General features: G+C 35.9%; 2 protein-coding genes and 1 long non-coding RNA gene across 3 annotated transcripts; 1 reads left to right on the plus strand and 2 right to left on the minus strand.

Moving 5' to 3' along the window:
* Positions 1-1,013: 1,013 nt before the first annotated feature.
* On the minus strand, positions 1,014-3,703 carry LOC132623873 (uncharacterized). Its single transcript, XR_009576453.1, has 3 exons — positions 3,337-3,703; positions 2,516-2,566; positions 1,014-1,302 (listed from the first exon to the last, which is right to left on the minus strand). It is a non-coding gene; the product is annotated as an uncharacterized LOC132623873 (long non-coding RNA).
* A 1,642-nt stretch (positions 3,704-5,345) lies between these two features.
* LOC132623400 (probable F-box protein At4g22030) lies at positions 5,346-7,094 on the minus strand. Its single transcript, XM_060338146.1, has one exon. It carries the CDS (start codon positions 6,981-6,983, stop codon positions 5,697-5,699), a length of 1,287 nt encoding a protein of 428 aa, XP_060194129.1. The 5' UTR covers positions 6,984-7,094; the 3' UTR covers positions 5,346-5,696.
* A 14,001-nt stretch (positions 7,095-21,095) lies between these two features.
* LOC132622296 (uncharacterized) lies at positions 21,096-24,486 on the plus strand. The gene is made up of 6 exons (XM_060336881.1): positions 21,096-21,410; positions 21,776-21,834; positions 21,958-21,994; positions 22,824-23,001; positions 23,900-24,011; positions 24,144-24,486. Exons 1-6 carry the CDS (start codon positions 21,188-21,190, stop codon positions 24,327-24,329), a joined length of 795 nt encoding a protein of 264 aa, XP_060192864.1. The 5' UTR covers positions 21,096-21,187; the 3' UTR covers positions 24,330-24,486.
* The last annotated feature ends 587 nt before the right edge of the window (positions 24,487-25,073 follow it).

The raw sequence follows: 25,073 nt of genomic DNA on the forward strand, positions 1-25,073 counted from the left end.
TATCATGGCTGGGGCATACCTGGCTAAAGAATTAAAACGAAGACTATACTCCCTGACACTCATATTTCCCTGCTTGAGATTCAAGAACATATCGGCTCGAGCCCGTCGGACCTCCGGTGGTAAGTAATGTCGCAGGAATGCTTCAGTGAACTCCTGCCAAACCGGGGGAGGCGCATTTGCTCCCCTCGAAGATATCCAGTTATTATACCACTGAACTGCTACATCCCGCAACCTGTATGAAGCCAATTCCACTGACTCTGTATCCGAAGCATGTATGATCCTCAGTGTCCTCAGCATCTCATCTATAAAATTCTGCGGGTCTTCCTCTGGTTTCGATCCATAAAACTCCGGAGGTTTCAAGGTGATAAAATCACGAGCGCTGGTACTAGCTGACTGATCACTTGAACTCACATTCTGCCGCTGTGCCTGGGCGGCGACCAACTGTGTCAGTAAATGGATAGCCTCGGTCACTTGTTGACCCGAAGCAACCGGTGGAGGGACTGGATGCACTGGAGCTGGAGTGGAGACCTCTTCGTGCTCTTCTGCTACTGGAGGGATAGAGGTAGCACGCGAGGGAGTGGCACTCGGAGACTCACTATGTCCTAGTACAATCGGGGGCTCTCGGCTGGTGCCTTCTCCCGCAGCGCCTAGTATTGTGCTGACTTTCTTCTTCTTTCTCAAAGGCATTGCTGAAAATTAAACAGAAAAGATTAGATAGTTGCATCCTTAACTTGGCTCTATCGCACGATTTCTTAAGATGAAAGACGGTCATTTTTCCTAAATGCCCTATAGTCTCTTGTTTATAAGTGTGGCGCGCTACACACCCATAAACAGGACTCTACTGGACACGGCTCGTAGACAAACCCCTAGGACGAACTGCTCTGATACTACTTCTGTCACGACCCAACTAGGGGCCGCGACGGGTACCCGATACTTGTACCGAGCACCCCTTATCTCGTATCGTAGTTTTACTACTAGGTGGGCCGTATAGACTATATCGTATCTTTTTTTTTCTGTTGCTTAACGCTAACATTAATGGCATAATTGTAGACATGGACTTATAAACTTTGCTAGCACATTATACAACGACGAGGACCACAAAAGTACAAAACATCTGACTGTACATATCTGTCTACGAGCCTCTAAACAAAGTACATCTACATATACAAGAAGGACCGGTTCTACCGTGCCCGAATATGTACACAAAAGTAGTACCAAGAAACTGAGGCTCCGGAACAACTGGAGCGCTGCCACAATACTGCTGATGGAGCTTCTAAGAGTCAAATCTGTCTACCTGTTGACCTGCGCGGCATGAAACGCAGCGTCCACAAGAAGGGACGTCAGTACTAGTAATGTACCGAGTATGTAAGGCATGAATAATAACATACAGAAAATATAGAACATGGATAATGGCGTAAAAGAGATATAGCGCATGTCATGAAGTAGAAACATAACCTGTACATATAAGTGCACGTTGGCGGATACCATGCGTGCTTAGCGCTGCGGAACGTGCAGCCCGATCCATATGTGCATAAACTATAACGTATTGCTGCGGCACGTGCAGCCCGATCCATATACATATAATACTTTGCTTTCTTGGAAAACATTTCTTTTCATATATATATATAACATAGAACATATCATATTGCCGAGGCGTCGGCTCCGATCCATTTAACCATATATCCCGCGTCCGGGCATCCCACGTCCGGGACGATATCATGTACCATACTCCAACTGATCAGGTGGCTATGCGTCTATAGCGCCTTCTCTTTCCCAATCTTTCCCATATACATGTACATATACTTATAACATATAAGCAGCATGCATTAGAGCCCAAAGGAAATCATGTCCGTATCGGAGTGACATAAGGTCGGTAGTCTCCGATTATCTTATGGAATAACCATGGTCACTTTGTCTCGCCTTGGAGGAACTAGTACTATAAGGCAAGACTATAAATAAAGAGTAGTATTAAGAGAAGACATATAATAAGATCACAAACCTCATAAGGTGTCAACTTGTATTCTTGAAGTCTTTAGAAAGTAGAATCATGTTCAAAGAAATAAGATTGAGGATTAGGAACTAACTCTATTTTCTCATGTTCATATTGAGTCCATAATTCGAGATTTTCAACTATGAAATCATGTTCGTCATAATCATCACAAAAATATTCTCATTAGAATAGTTACAATACTTATCGTTCGATAAACGAAACAATTAAGAAAATCCGGGAATAACGGGCCCACCTCGGGTCAAATGAGGTGGCGTACACGATTTACATACGTTACATTTCATGACGTCACTTGTGAGAGCTTTAAGGTAGTCGGGTCCTATTTGTGCAAGTTCTAGATGTTTAGGCAATTTTTCAACATTTCATACAATATTTAATTCAATTCTACTGAATGAAAAAGGGTCAACTTCAAACTCGGATTTCTAGGAATAGGATTGTCCCCGAGGCTCGTATCCACCCTATTATGTCTAAGACATGCCAAAGAAGGAAGGGTGAAGCCTTACATACCTTTTCCGCTTCATACACGTCTCCAAAATCAAGTTTCAAGTTCGCCAAAATCTACAATTTGGTCACAATTACCAAATGTTAATTGTAAGGCTTTAAGATTTCAATCTTAACCAATACTTGTCTACAAAAATTTGGGCAGCATCTCCCCTATACATACAACATCCCCGAGATTTAACTCGGCTCAAATATCAACAACCACACCAACAACAATATCAATAATCATCACAAAACACAATATAGCATAACTAGTCCCCTTTCCAACATAGTGTAATAGTTTTCATTCCAACTTCACATTTTCAATTCAATACCAACATTCTCATATTCATTTACTAATCAAGATCACTCCTATACAATTCGAAACATTTCATATCACTTTACAAAATATTCACAAAATATACAAAATATACAAATTTTCCACCAAACCATAATCCATCCAAAACTTCTAATCTTCAACATTCATATTCATAACATATTTCCACCTTCCAATTTCATCAACCATAATCATAATTCACATCTTAACAACTTCATTTCCATAATATCACAAAATCATTCTAAAGTGACATAATCTTCTACATTCCATATTTCCAACTTCCACCAAATTTATTCAACTTTCATTTCCAATATAAATTTCACCATAACCACAACTAGAATACAACATAAAATTCAACTCATATTATTTATACAACAATATACATATATGTCCACTTACATATATGCACACCCACTTTGTAAACTTCCATATTTCCATAATTTCTACTCATTTCTACATACTACAACATAAACCAACCTTCATAACATAATAAAAAGGAATTAATTCTTACCTTTCTCTCTTTTCTTCCTTCTTGGCTAGGACTTGTAACTCACAAAAATATGTGGTTTCTTGCTCCAATGACTACTCTACCTTGCTAAGGACCCTTTAATTGGTAGAAAATGATTTTTGAATTTTTTTTTTTTTTTTTGGTCTTGAGCTTGGCCGAAAATGGCCCTTAGGTTTCTCCCTCTCTTTTGTTTTTCTCCCCTTTCTAATTTCTTGAAGGTTCTATGAGTTTATGACTCATATATGACCCTTATATTAATTAGCACATGGAAATTAATAAAGTCCATGGGCTTGGGCCATTGTTGGCCGGCCACCCCTCTCTCATTTGGGCCTTATTATATTTTTTTGATTTTTTTGGGCCAACCCGGTTGGTCCCGAGTTGGGCCTAGCCCACTGACCTTTCGACCTTAAAACGTCCATATCTCCTTGTACCGACATCACTTGGGAACCCACGACCTATGGTTGGAAAGCTAATTCAATTATCTACAACTTCTATTTCTTGGTATTTTTCCAAATTCCAAACTTATAATACCGGTTTTGCCCCTAGAAGTCAGATCACCCGAAAACGTTTTCTTAAAAAATCTCGATGTGTTTAACTTGAGTTGTGTTTAACTTCACATATGTGATTCATATGACTTTTCAGGTGTCCCAAAAAAAATCTCGATGTGTGGGCCCCACCTCAACAAATAATCTGACGTTAAAAAATACGGGATATAACAGTTTGCTTGTGAATGTCCTCAAATAGCCATTCTGATTCTTCAAGAATTGTGCAGTAATTAGTAATGCAAGAATTGTTATGAGGGATTAGTAATGCAAAAATTATAATGTAGCGTTATTTTTTGTTCGATGTTTAGCTTGATTACATTAAAGAATACTATATAGTGTATATCTAAATATTTGCTTATTTTTTCAGTACAAAAAAAGTTTGTTCATGATTATGGGGGTTAATTTTTGTCATTTTAATGTTTTAATCCAGGTATTATTTAATACAATTATTTTTATTCTACAATTTATGCGATAAAATCATAGATTTTCTCATTAACTTATGTGTGGATATTAGAAGAAGCTAACCAAACATTATAGTATTAACTATATGCTAGATTTCATACCAAGACTAATTCTCCTTAAAACACCAATCAAACAATTGTATGATACGAGTATTAATTTACAAAATAATATGTATTAAATAATGTTGAATTATATACATTGATTAACTTTACTGAAAAACCAACCAAACAACCCCTAACTATACCTAAGGGGTTGTTTGGTTTAGAAACAAGTTATGCATGAAGTGTAATACACAGATTAGTAGGGCGGAGATTTGTACAAGGATTGTTATGCAGAAATGATTTTTTATCGGGTGTTTGATTCTTTGTAATATATATATATATATATATATATATATATATATATATATATATATATATATATATATATATATATATGCTTCTTAAATTTAAATAAAATTGAAAGGATAATATTGATGTGTTTGAGGAAAAGACAAAAAGAGTAATTTATTTTTTAATTAGTTTTTATCCATGTATTGTTATCTCATATTGCTATATTAGAAAGTATAAAATAATATACCAACTGTTGTATTAAACTATATCAGGATTAGCTATATACGTGCAAGATTCGAATACAAACCAAACACTGGATAAAGTAATAACAATAGAAAAATAAGTGTTCAAAATGAATACATATAAAATACGTTTACTTACAATTATTCGGGGCCTCAAAGATGTAAAGTTTAGCACTACTATGTATTACTACTACTCTATCCGTTTCAATTTATGTGAATCTTTTCGGAGTACGAGAGTTAAACTTTATAACTTTGACCGTAAATTTTGACATAGATTTTATAAGTTTGTAAAAATAAAATTTATATATTCAGAAACTACATAAAAATTATTATAAGTCATGATAATTTATAATTCAAATAATTTTGAAACAACGCAAGGAAAATGCAGTCAAAGTACCATCTCGGAGACTCCCCAAACAGTAATAGGTGCACATAAATTGAAACAGAGGGAGTATTTCTTATGAGACTATTATGAATACGTTTCAAGATATGAAAGCTGAGATGTAGTAATATTCTTTTTTTTTTCTTTTCTTTTTTAAGTATGGTGTCGTTATTGTGATTGGTTCTTTATTTACTTCTTTAATTAAATGTTGACGCCGTTTATGAATTTTTTTGTGTATGTCACTGATTAGGGAAGCCATTAAACCTAAAGAGATGATTCATTCCTCATGGAGTCAAGAAATAAGATCACGAATCAAGCCATTTGCATTAATAATTGAATCAAAAGAATGAGTTAGTCCCTACTCTTGTCTCCATGCGCTATACAATAAACAGTTGAAACTTTAAAAAAGCTTGCTTGCAAACTCGTCAATATTTTCTGCTTTCCATGATGAAGAAGCTGCAAGATTTCTTAGGTCAGACAAGCTCCTTCCTAATTTCAAAGCCACCTTCATCTCAAACACTTCGCCATTTTCTCTTCTCTCCGTTTCTGTTACTGTCAAGTTTGATTCAATAGATTCTTGCATGTACTGGAAGAAACCAGCGTTGCTTCTATGAATCTCGAATACCATTCCAACTTGTCCACCATGCTCAATTGTGTTTACTACACTTGCCAATGCGCTACCAACAATTCCAAGCATAGCTGCCCAATTAGATCCATGAGAAGGAGAAGATTCTATAAACATCGAGCCAATTGCTGCTAGGCCTGTGAGCAATGGACCAGAGATGGCTAACAGCTTGTTTAATTTCAAGGCCTTTTTCCCCAGGCTAATATATTCTTCCTGGTATTTTCTGCCTAAAACTCCCATTATTTCTGTCATATCCTCCTCCAATTTAGCATTCCATCCGTTCCGCTTGTTTTCAGTATTATCACTTGCTGTTTTGGGCTGTCTTCGACGTTGTTGAGGCCACCAAACAGCAGGTTCAACGGAAGATGGAAATTTGTCTAGCATTACGCCAAGAAGAGGAAGTGGGTAGGCCTTGCCAAGAGCCAATACTTTGGCCATAGATTCTTTGACATCAATAGCAGAAGGATGACCGATTGATAAAGTTGTTTCTATTTGGTTGTGGAGATCTTGAAAAAGCCTTGTTGCGTTTCTTTGTTCTTCAGCAAGCTGGGATGGTTGAATCTTGTTGATGATAGCCAACATGCCGGTGGCAGCCAAATACATCAAAGTGGAAGACATTTTTAGTCCCAAAATAGAATCACCACCAGCACCACTGCTAGCTGCAATGCCAGCCATTGTAGCAGCAGCTAAAGTTATCCCATTAATGGATGTCAAAAGCATACTATTCCACTGGCTTCTCTGCTCTCCAATATTTCTGTGCATTTCTACTCTATCTGCAACTGCCTCTTTGATAGCATAAAGCTTCTCGATAACCATCAGATCAGGACCATCATTTGTATCACTTAATATTCTTGATGGACTAAGCAGTTCCTCTATTGTGTTGTTGCTAAATTGTTCATGCTCTGGCAATCCTCTTCTTTGAATTATCCTAGGGAGAGAGGTTTTGTTGGTCTGTATCTTGGGAATATTGATCTTTGCTGTAATGGTTCCTCTTCGGCAAGATGAAAAAGAGGTAGCCGAACAAGATGAGCTCAAGAAACTTGATGCTTGAAGAGTTGCCATATATTTTCTCTAAGTCTGTTATGTAAAATTTTTGTTTAGGCTTGAAAATTAAGAGTCAAAAACTGATTCTCCTTTGAATTTTTTGGGGTTATGCTGAATGCTTCGAGTTGGTAATATGTTTGTATTATGAAAAAGGAGGGAAAGGAGATGGCATATATATATAAGGGAAGTTGGTGCATGATAGAAATAGCTGTATCATAGTTTTGTTTTTCAGCAGTTGATTTGAACGGGTAATTGGCTTATTAGACTATGTTTCTGGGGTTCAGTCTTAGTTATTTGGCTCAGTCATAAGCTTTGATATTGTCATTGTTTCAAGTATAATTGGCTGCTTTGACATTGACTTTCAACACAAACTTTTGTAGGGTTTGAATTTTGAAACGGCCAACCCCACGGGTTTTCATTTTCTTGGAAATATTATTATGAAAGGAATACTATAGCTTTTCTTAAATATAGAACATGTTTAGGGCTCATGTGGACATATAACATTTACGTGATGAAGAGACTGTTGGAATACAGGCATACGCAGCGGAAGCAAATAGCCAGGATTGAACTTGCATGTAATATAGATAACGCATAATCAAAGATTTTAATCAATCATAAAATCGATACTTATCTCTTGGAGCGTGACCGCGGCTGCAAATCAAACCCTCAACCACGAGCAAAAGCTGTCCACGAGTTCATCTTTCAGTTCCACAGTCTTCTGCTGTGTAACCCGAATAATACAAGAATTTGCAAAATTCATGTGAGCGAATTTCCATGGAAAAGTTGAAGAAACTTCTAAAACACTTTTTTTTTTATGGAATAAGACCCCTATTTTATAACCACATGTTTAGGGTTTTCACCCTTTTCTAAAACCTATTGGGTTTTTATTTTCCACCAAGAAATAATATTCCATTTAATTCTTTATTATTCGGGCACAACAGGGACCACAGAATTTAATTAACGAGGCTTCCGATTATGGAATTAATTCAAAAATTCTGAATTAATCCTACCATAATAAATTACGAATTATTCCACTAAAAAATCGTAACTGCACTCCTCAGTTCAATTTCGAAATCATACATTAAAACTTATTTAACTCCCCGTGTTAAAATTACAGATACCAATCAATTAAATTAAATTACTCACAATTTAATTCATTGACTAAATGAATCCTTTATATTTCTGCTTAACTTTCATCATGTGATGGATACAAAATCCACCTGCTGGGTTTTCACATGAGACTTATAAGCATCCATAAAGGGGTATCATCAATCTCAAAGTCGAGACATGGATTCTATCAACTAATTATTATTTCACAAATGTAATTTGCCATTTGTTATACCCTATTTTAACCGGAGTCAAAATAGTTTACAACATCCTGGTAATTCCGGGGTTAATTAAAGTGAAGGAGTCGCCACCTAATTATTTATGGTGAATTAGGACACCTAAAGTTCATTAATGTTATTTTCTAAAGTTATCTCCGTTTTAAGGTCTACTAACTTAAAGATTCTAGGTAAGGGTTCAATTAATCTAAAGGGAAGGTATTAGGCACCCTTTAAAATTCATTTAATAAATGGTTAACCGACCGGACTTATGTTAGTTAATTAAAGCTAAAATGCAAAAATAACATTTTACAACATTTAAGAAAGTATCTGGTAAGTATTGCTAAAGTTATAGATAGAAACGTGATAATCCTTTTCAAAATAAGACATATAGAAAAATAATATTTTGCATAAAAGATTTTAGTTATAAGTAAACTGAAGAAAGCGCGGGATTGTGCAACGTTTTATGAATATTTGTGAAAAAATAAGTTATATCAACTAACAAAGTAAAGAATCATTATAAGATTGATATGAGTAAAATGTTAAGGTTTTATAGCATTAAAATATGACGAAATCGTCAGAAATCGAAAAGGATTTTGATGTCTAAGAATGTGATCCAAGCCTTCCTCATTTAAGATATTATGAAATCAACATGATTTGTTTGAAAAGGGCATTGTTGTTATTCAGCCTTTGGCGTCTTTCTTGGAAAATCATTTCGTTTAGCCAAAATTTTAACGATTAATCAAACACTTAAATTCATTCTAAGTTCTAAACGATCATACTTAATCTTCCCAAACTACAATTCCTACGAACCCCGCCAAGATCCGTCTAAGTCAAGAAAAACCAAACAAGATAAAGTGTTAGTCGTATAATACAAACCAAACACACACAATAAAGTAAAAGAGCGAATATAACTAAATGGGCTTAGCCCATTTAAGCACGGCTGCAATCAATTTTTCCTTTCGCCACATGGGCTTTGGCCCAAGAATCTTTTTTATACACTGCGGGTTGGGGCTGACTCGAGAAGAAAGTCTCGTTGGGCTTTGGCCCAACACCGAATGCGGAAGATGACGAATCACTTGGACTCGTACGCGATGGTCATGCATAAGAACGAAAGAAAAGGATTGGTAGGTAATCAATAAATAAGACTAAACATATATAATGTAAATTCAAAACAGACCATATAGTTTAGGCACTGCCACGATCAGCAAGTTAATAGCACAAACCATATAGTTTAGGCAGAGTTATTTAAGTCAAGATTGACTATTTTTTAGGGTTTAAAATGACCCGAACACAACAGACCACAAACAAACAATTTAAACTCGGAGTATTTATACATTGGCATGTCCTAAGCCAATCTCACAACAGAATTATAAAAGGGAACTACCATGTTCATTCACGCATCAAAAGAAAAAGAGATAAGGAATTAGTATTCTAAACAGCGGACTGGTATTAAACTTAATTTTGAACAACCTAAACAACACAGATACATTTAGCTATTAGACACATGGTGCTAAAAATACTTCAAGACAATTCACACTTTACTGCATCAGCTTTTAACAGAATAGCAGGCTTAAGCTCAAATCATCATTGAGCATATCTGAGAATATATTTAGGCTATAAAGTAGAAGGAAAGGATCATACTCTATTCTAAACTAACCAATCACAAATTTCAAAAAGAAACATCTAATGACCTTAAGAGATCACACAAACTATCATTTTATTTCCTTGAACAAAAGGGTAAAGAGAAAACGACAAATGAGCATATTACTGAAAGAATTATATTCCGTGCCTGTTTCATTAGCTGAGGTGTCAATATATACAAGAGATACAACCTAATTCTAGGCGCCAATTACGGCTAATTATGCTAACAATATTTGACTAATTATGCTAACAAATCATTTACATTATTTTACACCTAAGGAATATATTTACATATATTCTAACACTCCCCCGCAGTCGAAACGGGAGACTTTCGAACGCTGAGACTGTCCCGGAAATCTTCAAACAAGACTTGTGGAAGGACCTTAGTGAAAATATCGGCAATCTGATATCTAGACGGAACATGTAGTACACGAACCTGTCCACGGGCAACTTTCTCACGAACAAAGTGGATGTCCATTTCAATGTGGTTGGTGCGCTGATGTTGTACGGGATTTCCTGAAAGGTATATGGCACTCACATTATCACAGTAAACCAGTGTTGCCTTACGTATCGGACAATGTAACTCCAATAGAAGATTACGAATCCAGCAGGACTCGGAGACAACATTAGCAACCCCTCTATACTCTGCCTCGGCACTAGATCGAGAAAGAGTGGGTTGGCGTTTGGAAGACTAAGAGATCAAGTTATCTCCAAGAAACAGACAATAACCAGACGTCGAACGACGTGTGTCAGGGCAACCTCCCCAATCAGCATCCGTATAAGAAATGAGATCAGCAACTGAGGAGGGATAGAGATGCAAACCATAATCAAGTGTGCCCTGAATGTACCGGATAATACGTTTGAGGGCGTGCATATGATCATCACTCGGAGCATGCATGTGTAAGAAAACCTGTTGAACAGCATAAGAAATATCCGGCCGTGTGAATGTGAGATACTGAAGAGCACCTGCAAGACTGCGGTAATGACTCGGATTATCATACAGAGCACCAGAACTGCTGCTCACCTTTGGCTTAGTATCAACAGGGGTAAAAGATGGCTTACAGGAAGACATGCCAGCACGATCAATTATCTCTTCCGCATACTTACGTTGCGAAAGAAACATACCATCCTTGCGACGAGAGACAGCAATGCCAAGGAAATAATTCAAGGGACCCATATCCTTCATAGCAAATTCCGAGGCTAGAATTGTCATAATCGAGCATCTGAGTGAATCTGAGGAAGCAGTGAGAATAATATCATCAACATATAATAAAATGTATGCCATACAGGACCCCTTCTGGTAGATGAACAAAGAATTATCAGATCTGCTGTTAGTAAAACCAATGGAAGTTACATAATTTGCAAACCGTTTATACCATGCCCGTGGAGCCTGTTTAAGTCCATACAAAGACTTACGTAACAAACATACATGATCTGGATGAGTGGGATCCCTGAATGCCATAGGTTGATGCATGTACACTGTTTCCTTAAGTTAACCGTAGAGAAAAGAATTTTTAACGTCCAGTTGATGGATGGGCCAATTCTTGGACAAGGAGAGACTAAGAACCGTGCGGATCGTTGCCGGTTTAACTACTGGACTGAAAGTTCCCCACAATCAATGCCAACCTGTTGAGTTTTGCCATCACCTACAAGACGTGCCTTATGCCTCTCAAAATCACCATTACCTTTTTCCTTATGATTGAAAATACACATTGAACGAATAACATTCACATTAGGTGGACGGGGAACCAACTCCTACGTCTTATTAGTAATAAGAGCATCAAATTCATCATTCATAGCCATTTTCCAATTCGGGTCACGAAGGGCGATCAAAGGGGTACGAGGTAAAGGAGACTTCGTAACCGTGGTATTTAAATTAAACAGTTGTTTTGGCTTAAAAATACCTCTTTGACTACGGGTCACCATTCGGAGTCCCTAGCCGATGGAGTCCCTAAGTTTTAACTGACATAGTCGGTCGGTTTTTATGTTCCGAGGCACTATTATCTGAAATTATCAAGTGTGTTGGTTTTTCCTCAGTTTTGCACTATAACCGACGGACGTCCATCGATTTTGTTCTGAGTTTTGGCCTTTTCTTTGGTAATTCGTACCTCTAAATGTGAGTTCTCCCTAATTTACCTTTTTTTTCAATAGTTCTCGTCAAATCTAACAAACAGAGTTCAATGAATATTTTTCCAAAGACTAAAAGTATTAACTTTTGGCAAACTTGACCAAAACTGTTAAGTTTATACTTAAGGGACTATTTTTAACCTACCCTCATAGTTAAGGGACCATTTTAGTTAACTTGTGGCAAAGTGGCAAACTTAAAGGAGCAAAACTATTAAGTGCATAGTTAAGGAATTATTTTGAACCTACCCTTGTAGTTAAGGAACTATTTTGAACACACTAAAATTTCTCACTAAAAGAATTTATATTATAAAGAAATTGAATACATGAAGAATTCAAGAGGATTCAACATATACTATATGTAAAAATAATTATGTATAATGGAATTTTCCAACAAGAGAATTCTAATGAACCCCTTTGTCGCTACTCCGCTCCCGCCAAATATAATCATTCAGAAATCATTTGTAATATGAAAGACACTAGACAATTTAAGCACACATTTACTATTTTACGGATATTTGCAATCTTCACTAATATATGTATACTCTGTTCATCATCACTTAGACAAATAGAAAAAATTAATCACCCAATACTTTTTTTTGTTTTTGTTTTCGTTCTATTTGAACTGTGATTTTCATAGTTTTCATTATTTTAATATTCACTAAGATGCTTGGCTTGCTTCCATGCCTGACTGTAAAGATAGTTATCTTCGTGAAGGGATTAGTGACCACTGCCCCCATCAAAGTTACTTTTGAAGGAGAGAGGTCTAACACTAGAAAGTCATTTCATTTATGTATATGGGATGTTACTATTGTTGGATGCGAGATGTTCCAAATTGTGAAGAAGCTGAAACTATTGAAGAAAGAACTGAAAGAGTTGAATACCCAGTTCTTCAGGAATATAGTAGTAGAGACAAATGAAGATAGAGTGGCACTCAAGATAGCACAAAACATATTGCAGACTGATCCTATGAATGCGGTATTACAACAGAAGAAAAAGAAGAGGTTCCAGAAGTTTAAACAATCATCCTACATGGCTGAGATATTTTTACAACAGAGAAGCAATGACTAAAAGATGTCCTCACCTTGTTGGAAATCAGGCTGCCATTGTACAAGGTAGATCTATGGTACATAACCGTTTAATTTGTTGTGATATTCTTAGATATTATAATAGAAAGATCTCTCCTAGGTGTTTAATGAAAATTGATCTGTGAAAGGCCTATGATGTGGTGAGTTGAGATTTTGTGGAAGAGGCTCTTATGGGATATGGATTTCCTATCATATTCATACATTTGTTGATGATTTGTGTTACTTCTCCAATGTACACTATAAAGGTAAATGGTGAAAGCCATGACTACCTTGCAGGAAAAAAGGGTTGAGGCAGGGGATCTAATGTCTCCACTATTATTTTTCTTAGTAATGGAATACTTATCAAGATTCTCAAACGCATGAGTGAACTTCCAGATTTTGAGTTCCATCCTATGTGCAAACAACTAAGACTTACTCATTTAATATTTGTTGTTGACTTGATGATTTTTTACAAGAGGGATGTTGAATCTGTAACAATAGTTATGGAAGCTTTGAGGCATTTCAGTGCTGTCACTAGACTTATTGCTAACATGGATAAGTCTAATTTGTTTATTGTTGGGGTGGATGATACTACAAAAGAAAGGTTGTTGCAATAAATTGATTTTGCTATTGGTACTTTCCCAATCAGGTACCTTGGCCTCCCTTTCTCATCCAAGAAATGGAACAGGTTTGACTGCCACCAGCTTGTTGTAAAGATTAGCAATAGGATTGAGACTGCATATGCTACTCAATTATCCTATGCTGGTAGTCTTTAGATTATTATTGTTGTGCTATTTTTCATTTCCATTTTTTTTGGGTGGGGGTTTGTATTCATACTCCCTCACAGTATTCTTAAGGAGGTGTATGAGATTTGTAGGGAATTTCTTCGGGGAAAAGCAAATTACAAGAGGAAAGTATTACTTGTGGCATGGGACAAGATCTGCTATCCAATAAAGGTTGGAGGATTGAATATAAAAGGCTGCAAAAACTGAAATGTAGCTACTGTTGGGAAAAAATTATGGCAAGTACCTGAGAAATAAGATTCTTTATGGGTGAAATGGTTACATGGAATCTACATAAAGGATGATGAAATTATTTGGGCACACAGGGCTCCAGCTGACAGTAGCTAGTATTGGAGGAAATTAAATGGGCCCAAAGACAGTATGTTAATTTGGTACACTCATGGAAGGTAATCTTACTCCTGACAAGTATTCTATTACCAGGAGTACATTCAGATACTAGGCTTGCATAGGAGATGGAGAATTTCTAAACTGGTGTAGACTACTGCTGCTCAGCCAAAGCACTTGTTTGTGTTATGGTTAGCTCTTCAAAGGAGATTATTGACAAAGGAGAGACTAAATGAAATTCACATTCCTGTGGAAGATGATACTTACTGATTATGTAACAATAATGTGTTAAAGACTGCCCTGCACCTATTTGCTGAGTGTGACTGATTCAAAACAGTTAGCACATAACTCATGAGATAGGCTGATGTGCAGATTCAAACTGGTGAAGTTCAGTACTATAAAGGATCAAAGCTAAACATTGGAAGCATTTAAAGAAAGAAATTGTTACTTCTATTTGGGGGGCTGTCATATACCATACATGAAAAGCTAGAAACTGAAAGATTTTTAAACATATAGTTGTACAGACAGAGATTGCGATAGGCCAGATAAAGAAGGAAATTGTAGAGAGGTTAGACCTTTTTTTAAGTTATCTAGAAGAGCTAATAGTTGTCATAGGTTTATACATAATTTGATTTGTAACTAGTTTACTTGTTATGCTTGAGGCCTCTTTTACCTGTGTACTCTTCCTGGAAGGTGGCATAGGTAGTTTGGTGCTCTTTAGTTTGTAATTGTTGCTTTGTTGGTTATGGTAAGTTTTCACAGTTTACCAAAAAAAAAAAAAAATCACTGAGACAAGAAGGGATTGCTCAAATGGTAAGTATCCTCCACCTCCACTCCAAAGGTTGTGGGTTCAAGTCACTAAGGGAGCAAAAAGGGGAGGAGCTCCTGAGGGGAGGGGTGAAAAAAAAAAAAGACATCGAGTGACACCTTTAATTTGAGTGATCACCGCTTGAGAAACTATCCAAAGGAAATTCTCAAATTTCACAAATGTCCATTGTTCATGCTTATGAATTTGCCAAACACTTGTCCATGTCTCTGCCAAGTTCTTCCAGAGAATATTCCTGCAATTTTCTAAATTATTGTTGATCCCGAATTTTCGTACACTAAGTTATTTAAGTTCAGGGATCATTCGAGACAGTAATGGAGACTTCTATAAGGCTTTTTCTAAACCCATTGACTGTATCAGCAATAATTTCTCTGAAGCAAAGGCTGCTAACTTTGTCGTCCAGTGGTGTAAGGTAATAGGCCTTAACATGGTTATTATAGAGATGGACGTTAAGATCATTTGTGACATGCTCAACAAAAAGGCTACTACCAATATAAAACTAAAGCATTTGATCCAAAGTACCATAAGGGAAAACGACTCAGTGGACTTCAATCATTGCTTTAGAGAGTCCAACAAGATTGTCGATTTTCTTGCCAAACAAGCTTCACCTAGTGGTAACGACATTATCTACACTTCATTTCATGAACTTCCACAAGAAGTGAAGGGATTAATCCAACTTGATAAGTGGAAACTCCCTTCCTTGAGAAGAAGATACGGCAAATGTAATTGTTTTGTAAGTTGATAGAACTTTTCTAAATAGAGAAGGACATTGTATAGGCTGCTTCCTTCTTCTAATTTTTTTGGATATATGTGCAGTTATCTCTTGGTTATAGGTTTGGTCCATGTCCCCCTCTAACATATGTAATACTTTTGCATCAATAGACATGGTAGGGGTCGAGCCTAACCCCCCACACCATAGGGATCACAACCTAAGGTGATGGCTTAAAAAAAAAAGTTATTTACGTTCCAAGTTTTGGCTACATTCGGCCGTCAAATGGAATTTGGGAATGGATTTCTCCTAAATTCCATCCATCCACCAGTGTCGACGTAAGACATTTAGAATTTTTGCACCCGCCCCACTAGATGATAAGTATCTTACGAAAGTCCGGACAGTGATGACCTAGAATGTGTAACGTGTCGCCGTTCAAAAACATATCTTGAACATGTATGATATGTCAAGATCTCATTTAATGATCGATATCCTCATTTATTCGCAGAAGTTATCACGAATGAGCCACATGTCATGAAACTTTTAGATGTATAATTGCGCGTTACTATTTCATTGGCTTCGTCTAGCCAGTGTAACATTGATTATGTTCGGAGCCAAAAAAAGAAAAAAAAAAAAAAAAGATTGAAGCTACTTTACAGATGGAGGGAGTTATGGTCTCCAAAAAGAGGATTTGGAGAATTTGTGGGGGATTTGGTATGTTTCATTGAGGACATGCATTTGCCTATGTCACCCTCGTCTTTTCCTTATTTGGCCTCACTTCACCGCTCTTCATTATCTTGTTCCTAAAATAAGCTAATAAAATTATTTAGCTCTGCCAACTGCCAAAGAAGGTGGCTATTGTACTTTTCTTAGCTAAACTCATTCAAGTGGTTTGGATTGTTGCCTTTTGGTTAATGGATTGTACCCGTGGAAACACAACGAGAAAGGTCAAATAACAACAATAACAATAACAACAACATATCTAGTGTAGTTTCACAAATTGGGTCCGAAAAGAGTAGAATGTATGCAAATCCTACCCCTATCTTTGTGGGATGGAGCAAAACTATATGTTATTAGTCTCATTTTGAGAAATATGAAGCTACATAATTTTTGGAAATAATACTCTCTTCGTCCAATTTTACTTGTCCACTATAATAAAAATATATGTCCATTTTTATTTGTTCGGCTTAGCAAATTAAGACAGAATTTATCACTGAGTTCCTAATTTACCCTTATTATTAACTATAATCATTTTTCAATGCATTTCCCAAAATATTGAATTTATTATACAAAGGGTGATATAGTAAGTTTATCATTTTATTAATTACGTACTTTATATGGGATGTGCCGAGTCAAACATGGACAAGCAAAAATGCACGGAGGAATAACAATATAATAGGTATGTTAAACTTTGTGAAACAAACATGTATAACTCATCATGTACACGCTTGAAGTCTAAATTCATTGGTCGTAACTGACTTCCAAAGGCTTCACCAAATGCCAAAAGAGGTTTTCTCACAATTGTCTTTTAGCTAGTCTTGAAGTTGTCGATCATTTCTAAGTGCGATCACCAGTGAATAGTCACTAATCCATCCCCTTTTTGCCCCTTTTGGAGGGGTATTTTAAGGATAAAAGGTGGGCTGGGTAGGGATGAGGTTGTTTATGCGTATGCAATTTAAATTCAGAATTTTAAATATATGGGGTTTTGGATCATAACCTTTTTACTTATTGTGTATTGGACGATTATTTATATTTATTAAATAAGTTTTTTAATAGAAATATAAAATTTATGTCAAACTAAAGCTACTGAGTTTTATCGAACTCATAACTTGAAGTGTAAATGCGCCAATAACCTTATGGTAGAGTATTGCTCATATGAGGGCACACGAGAATGTTTTGATACTGACCTCAAACAAAGAATATGATACTGACCTCAAACAAAGAATATCCTGTAATGACCTCAAACTCATATGGTAGAGTATTGCTCATATGAGAGCACACGAGAATGTTTTGATACTGACCTCAAACAAAGAATATCCTGTAATAGAATCTTTTCTGTGGAATTATTCTTTTCCTTATTCATTTCTTCCCTTTTTCCAAGTCCTTTTTCACTATTCTCATCCAATTATGAGTGCAAAGTTGAACATATTGTTATGTCCCGTATTTTTATACATTGGGACAACCCGGATTAACTATGATAATTTTGGGCCAGGACTATTCCGGGATTTGAAGTCGGGACTTTTGACTTGTGATTTTATTTGGAGACATAAGTTATATATGAAATTGTTGGCATTGAACACTTAGGAAAAATTGGGACCAAAATTCAAAAATTGGAATTTAAAAATCTTGCAAATGAGGCCTTGTGGCCCTCAAATGGTCCCACACATTGTGTGGCCAATTTTAATTGGTCCAACACATGTGTGGGCCAAAGTCATGGAGATATTTTTAAGGGGACTTAAAAGACGACCACTTAGTCATCTTTCTTCATTTGAAACATAGCAAAAAAAAAAATATACATCAAGAAGGTGAAGACCATCACCATTCTCGGCCAAGACTTGGAAAAACCAAGTCCCATTTCAAGCCACTCTAAAAATATTTCCTTGGTTCAAATCAACTAATTAGAGGTCCCTAAGTAGCGTGGAAGCATTTTTGGAGCGATCAAGGCATCCATTTAAGAGATTGCAAACCCTAACCCATTGTGGAGTTGAAGAGGAAAGGTGAGAAATTCTCTTGTTTTATGAGTTATAAATGTTGTATGCATATTGTAGTATGTTAATATGGATGGAAATCATGAAATATTGTATGTTGGAAGTGGGTTGTGTGCTTGAGGAGCTAGCCGTGTATATGGGTGGGGAAAATAGAATTGATGAATTAATTCTTGTATCATGTTTAATTGTTGTGGTGTGTAGAATGGCTAAGAATCTTCAATACATATGTATGTGTAGTGTAGCCGTGTATATAGTCCCAATGTGTGACAAAGGACGAATTGATATCGCTTAGTATTTTAGTTGTCGTCGTTATGAATTCTAGTTTGAAATTTAGCATTCAAGGACTCAAGAATGATATGGTAAGTGTTGCGGACTGATTTGGAGAATATTGTGCGTTGATGTAACTTGTATATTTTATGAGAATTATATCGTTATAGTGTGGATTGTTGATACAAATCATGAATTGAAATTGAGGAATGTGTTATGGGGGACTGTTTCGGTTTTAGGGGCTGCTCTCGGTTGGGACAGCTTTCGGGTGAAATTGGAGCAATTGTTGGATTGTTGAAATACTATGCAAATTGTTCAAAGTGTTCTTGAATATTGTTAGTATGAGTTTGGGTTAGTATTTGAATGTATAAGCGTTGATGTTGGCTTGAAGGCAAGCCGTTGATATGAATATTTGGAAAGTTGTTGAATGATGTAAAAGAGAGTTACTATTGTTATTTTGCCTTTCGAATTGATTATCGATGTGGCTAGGTTGGTTATTGTGGTGGTTGTTGTTGTTGATTTTGAGCGAGTTAAATTCTCGGGTTGGCCTATTTACAGGGGAAATGCTGCCGAATTTTCTGTAGAATTTAGAGTTAGTTTGGAGTAAATCGCTTAAGTGCCTATGTTTAATATTGGATATTCGTTGGCATATTTGTAGACCTTGGGGATCCCGAGGCGTAGATTGGGATTTACTTTAGATTGGCTAGCTTAGAGTGCGTACGAGGTATGTAAAGCCTAATCTTTCTTTCTTTTGGCATGCCTTAGTTTTGGATAGGCTAGATTACGAGCCTTTAGGAAAATCCTATGATTTGAAATCCGAGCATGATATGATATCTATATATTCCTTGGCACTCTTATGTTTGATTTGATAAAAGTATGAACCGTTACGTCTTTGAAATAGTTGCATTCCGAACTTTGTATAGAAAGGTTTCGCTTTAAGGAATTTCGTAATTCTTGAATGTCATATCTTGCACATAAATGCTCGGATTACCTCAATATTTTTGTAGGAGTCTATATGAAATATGATATGTATGTTTTCCATAGGCGGGCCCGACTCGGGTAAATGCCCGTCCGTGGGTCCCGTGACTTTCTTTCATATAATTCGAAGAACCTTTGAAAGAATTTGTTATGACTATGATTCGATTTTCAAGTATGATCATTTTACTTATGTTTGAGTTTATGATAATGATTTTATGCATATGACTACTCACGACTCTACTCGTGCATTCTGTTATCCCTTTCGCCGAGTCCCGGGCCGGTTCTGTTGTCGTGCGCACTTTGATATACTCCGGAGTTATGCTGTGTTTATGATTCATCGAGCCACTCGTTAGAGGGCTATGTTCCATTTACATTTGGTGTTATGCTGTGTATGGCGTTATGCTGTGTTATGATATGTGACGGGGAATATGGAGATTTGAAACTTTCTGGTGTTATGCTGTGTTATGGCGCCATTGACGGGCGGGCGACCATATTCTTTTGTACCTTATGCATGACTTATATTTTTTAAAATTAAACATTTTGATATAGTGGATTTGTACTTATTTTCTGTACCACTATTTTGTTTATGTCTCAGATTTGTTTCTGTATCTTCTGCTTTGCATACTCAGTACATGTTTCGTACTGACCCCCTTTCTTCGGGGGCTGCGTTTCATGCCCGCAGGTACAGACGCACAGTTTGGTGATCCACCAGTCTAGGACACCCTCTTCTGCCGTTTGGAGTGCTCTTCTCATTTCAGAGCATATATTTTGGTATATATTCATTCGCTGTGTATGTATATATTTGTTCAGGGGTACAGCGGGGCCCTGTCCCGTCATATGTTTCGGTTGGTCTGTTTAGAGGTCTGTAGACATATTTGTGGGTGTGTGTGCCTACTTCTGTTCAGATGTAGTTGTATGATCTTATTCGCTATGGCAGCCTTGTCGGCGTACATTTTGTATATGTTTTGGGGCCGTTGTGCCATTTGATAGCCTGGTCGGCTTTTGATATATATATCCGCATACGGTTGCGTTGAGATGTGTTTGAAATAGTTTGATATAGTTTGAGACGGCATATAGTATTTATGGCCGTATATGCTATTTGTATGTGATTCGATATGGATAGGTACGTTTGGGTGCTCAACTCGGGCGCCAGTCACGGCCTACGGGGTTGGGTCGTGACACATATATAACTAGAGCTTATTAAACTCCGTGATTTTTGTTTTCCAGATTCATAATCAAAATTCAAGAGACTTTAATTTAACTGTTGGAGAACTCAATTTTTTGCAAGAAAAACCTTGTTCTAAAAGCCTGCACAAGTAGACAAAAGGAGACAACAGACTCACTAAGATTTATTCCCTTTTGGTTGTATAGTTCAACATAGACCACAACTCCTTTAATTTCCACCTTCCCCCATCATATCTCCATCTTCCCAACCTCATCATCCTTTAACATGATGAAGGGGCTACAGTTTTCTGAGAATTCTTCCGAAAATTCTCCATCTTTATCCATGAGAGTTAGTGTGGAGCAGCCATTAACATTAGAAAACAGCAATGATAATAAATCATCATCAGGGGTAAGACCATATGTTAGATCAAGAATGCCGAGGCTGAAATGGACGCATGATCTTCACCGCAGCTTTGTACATGCTGTTGAAAGACTTGGTGGAGCAGATCGTAAGCCTACCTATCTCTTCTTGCATGAAATCAGTTATATATATATATATATATATATATATATATATATATATATATATATATATATATATATATAGAGAGAGAGAGAGAGAGAGAGAGAGAGAGAGAGAGAGAGAGAGAGAGAGAGAGAGTTAAGTGCATGAAAAGGAGAAAATTTTCCTTTCTTAATTAAGGATTTAATTTCCATTCCTTTTGGTTCTCTAAAAAAGAGGAGTGGATCTATGACGGCTTAAGAGGAAAGGTTTAATATTCCACTAACTATCTAGGAAAAGTGTGATACGTTCTCTAATGATTTTTTGGCGACTAATATTTATTTGTTGAATTGTTGTGGTACTAATAATTAGGAGCAACTTCAAAGATGGTGCTACAACTGATGGATGTGAAGGGCCTGACCATAGCTCAAGTTAAGAGTCACCTTTAGGTTATTATTTGAAATGCAAGTTTTTTCTTCTTCTTCTTCTTTATTTTTTATTTTTATTTTTAGGTTTCATATAGCTAGCTTTAAGATTTATTTTGTTATGAACAGATGTACCGAAGCATGAAGCACGAACAGATGATGCAAGGTATACATTTGCTTCTTTTCATCAAACTCCATTTCTTCTATGTTCAGGCGCACCAAATTAACTTTTTTTGATTTGTTCTTTTTGAAAAAAAAAAAAAGTATTTCTGGTCTTTATAGCAAGGAAAATTTTGACCGGCTTGAAGCATGATTTTATTATCTAAAGAAGCTGATGAGTCATTTGAAAATTTATATATGCTTATTTTATCATTTGTTTTTTAGAAAATAATTGTAAGTAAATGAGTGACCAGTGATGCAATCAAGAAAAGACTGAAGTGAAATTCCATTTGAGGAATCTTTTTATGTTTCATTTCACCCTTTATGTTTTGCTGACTCCATATATATTCCATACGATAACTCCTTTTGGTTACTCAAATGGAAAAGGTTCATATAGAACTACTGTTACTAGCTAGTCTATTGCTCGCAAGACCAAAAGTGAGAATTCACTTTCCCATTTTCATCCTTTATATTATTTTAGGTAGAATTTGTTGGAAGGGTTAAAAATATGTCTGAGAAATTGCCATGTGGTGGTAGTTGCATTCTACTATCCAAACAAAGACTCTTTAATAGTACAAGGAAAGTACTGTTCATATAATAGAATGTGGATTCAAAATTTAAAATTAGTGTTTGGGTAGTGAATCCTATACATTTCGTTTATAATTTTTCTTCTTAATTTATTTTTCTTACGCATATACTCATGTTACGAGTTAATTAGGTTCACCACAAATTCATCTTAATTTATTTTTCTTACGCATATACTCATGTTACGAGTTAATTAGGTTCACCACAAATTCATTTGATTTTTTTTTTTTTTTTTTTTTTTTGTTAATCAGAAGCTGCAAATGCGAGCAAGAAGAATAGAATGGAAGGCTCAGATCAAATGAATTATCTCCATGGGAACTATCATCATTACTATAATAGCAAAGCATTCTTTGATGGCAATCCTAATTTGACATTAAACAGTAACTATGCGGAACTTGCCTCCAGGCCTACTATTTTGCCTCCTCCATGGTTTGTCTCATTTCTCAAATCTTTTTGTTTTGCTCATCTATGAATTGATGTTAGAGTATTTCCTATATAATTCCTTCCTGAGTATAACTTTCTCTATATACATAGTGTGAATAATTTTTGTAGGAATAGCGTAATATAACCTGTAAAAACAGGTGGTCTGCCATATTTTCAAGTTATTATGAGCTGCGTTATATAAGTTAGACTCTTTGCTTAATTAGCTCATTAACAAGTGGAATTATGGAACCTGAAAAATAAGGCGGCTAACCAATTATACTATCTCATGTTTTTTTTTAAAAATAAAATAAAAATAATCCCAGGATGAATCCTGCTAGAGTTACGTTGTATATTATTAGGGGTCGTTTGGTTTAAGGATTCATTAGTCCCGGGATTATAATCCCGGGACTAATTTATCCCATCTATTGGGATTATTTTATACCATCTAAAAGATGGTATAAAATAATTCCAGTATAAGTGGGTTAAGAAGGTATAAGCTGGGTTATACCAGCACTAATTTTTATACCATGTTTGGTACAAGGTATAAATTTATCCCAGCACTAATTTATACCTTATACCAAACATGGTATAAAAATTAGTGCTGAGATAACCCAACTTATACCTTAAACCAAACGACCCCTTATTGAAAGCAATAAATGGGGGACTAGACCTTACTCCTAATATACAACCACTGATTGCAAGCAATCATAGCAAAATAATTATTATTATTATATGATATTTACATTCTCTGAGACTAAGTTGACCTATACCAATTATAATATGTTAAATTAATTACAACTCTTGCTTAATTAATTAGGCACCATTTTTTTTTTCCTTGGTTATGCATAAACACTAAAATGGAACGGCGTTGCCTTCACACCTTTCCATTGTTTCAATTGAATAGGAAACAGATGCAAGAGATGAGGGAAAATTACAATAATATCACAAGGTTGGAATTAGGAAGGTCCAACTCTTGCACCATGTTCAAGGATTTCTTCAATGGCTGCAGTGTTCAAGTAATTAACGAAATCCTTCACTTCTTTTTATAAGTTAATGACTTCCTTTAACTTGATACAATAAATTAGAAACAATAGATTGGTGTGACTTGTGACTACTTAACTAATTAGAATTAAATTTGTTTTTTGCAGGAAGGGAATGGGAATAAAGTGGTACAACAATATGGTAGCAGTTGGTTAAACAAGAGTGCAGCTACAATTATCAATCTTGAAGAAGAGGAAGCCTCTGGTAGCACCATGTCCTTAGAGCCATCTTCCAGTTTAGATCATGTGAATAATACTATCTCTCTTGAGCTCACCCTTGGAAATAGATCCTAATTTCACTCTCAACTCCTTGACTTTTGTCATAGAATCAAGCTAACTCAGCTAGCTAGCTAGAGCTTGATGCTAATAATCAGGTTTTAATCAATCTGAGAATCGTTTTAATTTTCAATTTTATCAGACAACTTGCTATGTATTTTCAATTTTATGATTTTCCAATTTGAAGTATATACGGAGAAGTATGTCGTCATCACTTAGCATTATTTATCGAGTTACTGAGTTCTAAATTTATAATTTTAATTTTACATATGATCTTTCTAAGACAAATATAGAATTTGACAAAAGCTAATGATAAATCCGACCTTGCATATAATAAGGTAAAAAATACTTTTGATGGTTCCTTTTGGGGGAAATTAGTGATGGATTGATCCATGTATATTTGGGCTGGCTTGTCTCAGTAACTGAAATTAGAGTCAATAGTTCGACAAGATGCGTATGAGAGTGATAGCGCGGAGTTTGTTCATTGCCTTTACCTAGAACCTAAAAATGCACATACAAAGAGACGCTTGCATGTGGACATGGTCATAAATACTCGAATAATTCCATATAATAATTAATTAGCTCATGAATCATAGTGATGGGCTATGTGAAACTTATTTTAACGGGTTTGACGATGTGCCATGTAAACCTTAGTTTGAGAAGTTTAGTGATAAGTACTGTGAAAGAAAAATTATCTGGTGTGCCAACAAAAGTCACACATGATAATTGAAAAGAAAAATAAACTAATATAAGGTTTAAGAT

This window comes from Lycium barbarum, chromosome 12 (assembly GCF_019175385.1).
Source record: "Lycium barbarum isolate Lr01 chromosome 12, ASM1917538v2, whole genome shotgun sequence".
NCBI classification, from domain to species: domain Eukaryota; kingdom Viridiplantae; phylum Streptophyta; class Magnoliopsida; order Solanales; family Solanaceae; genus Lycium; species Lycium barbarum.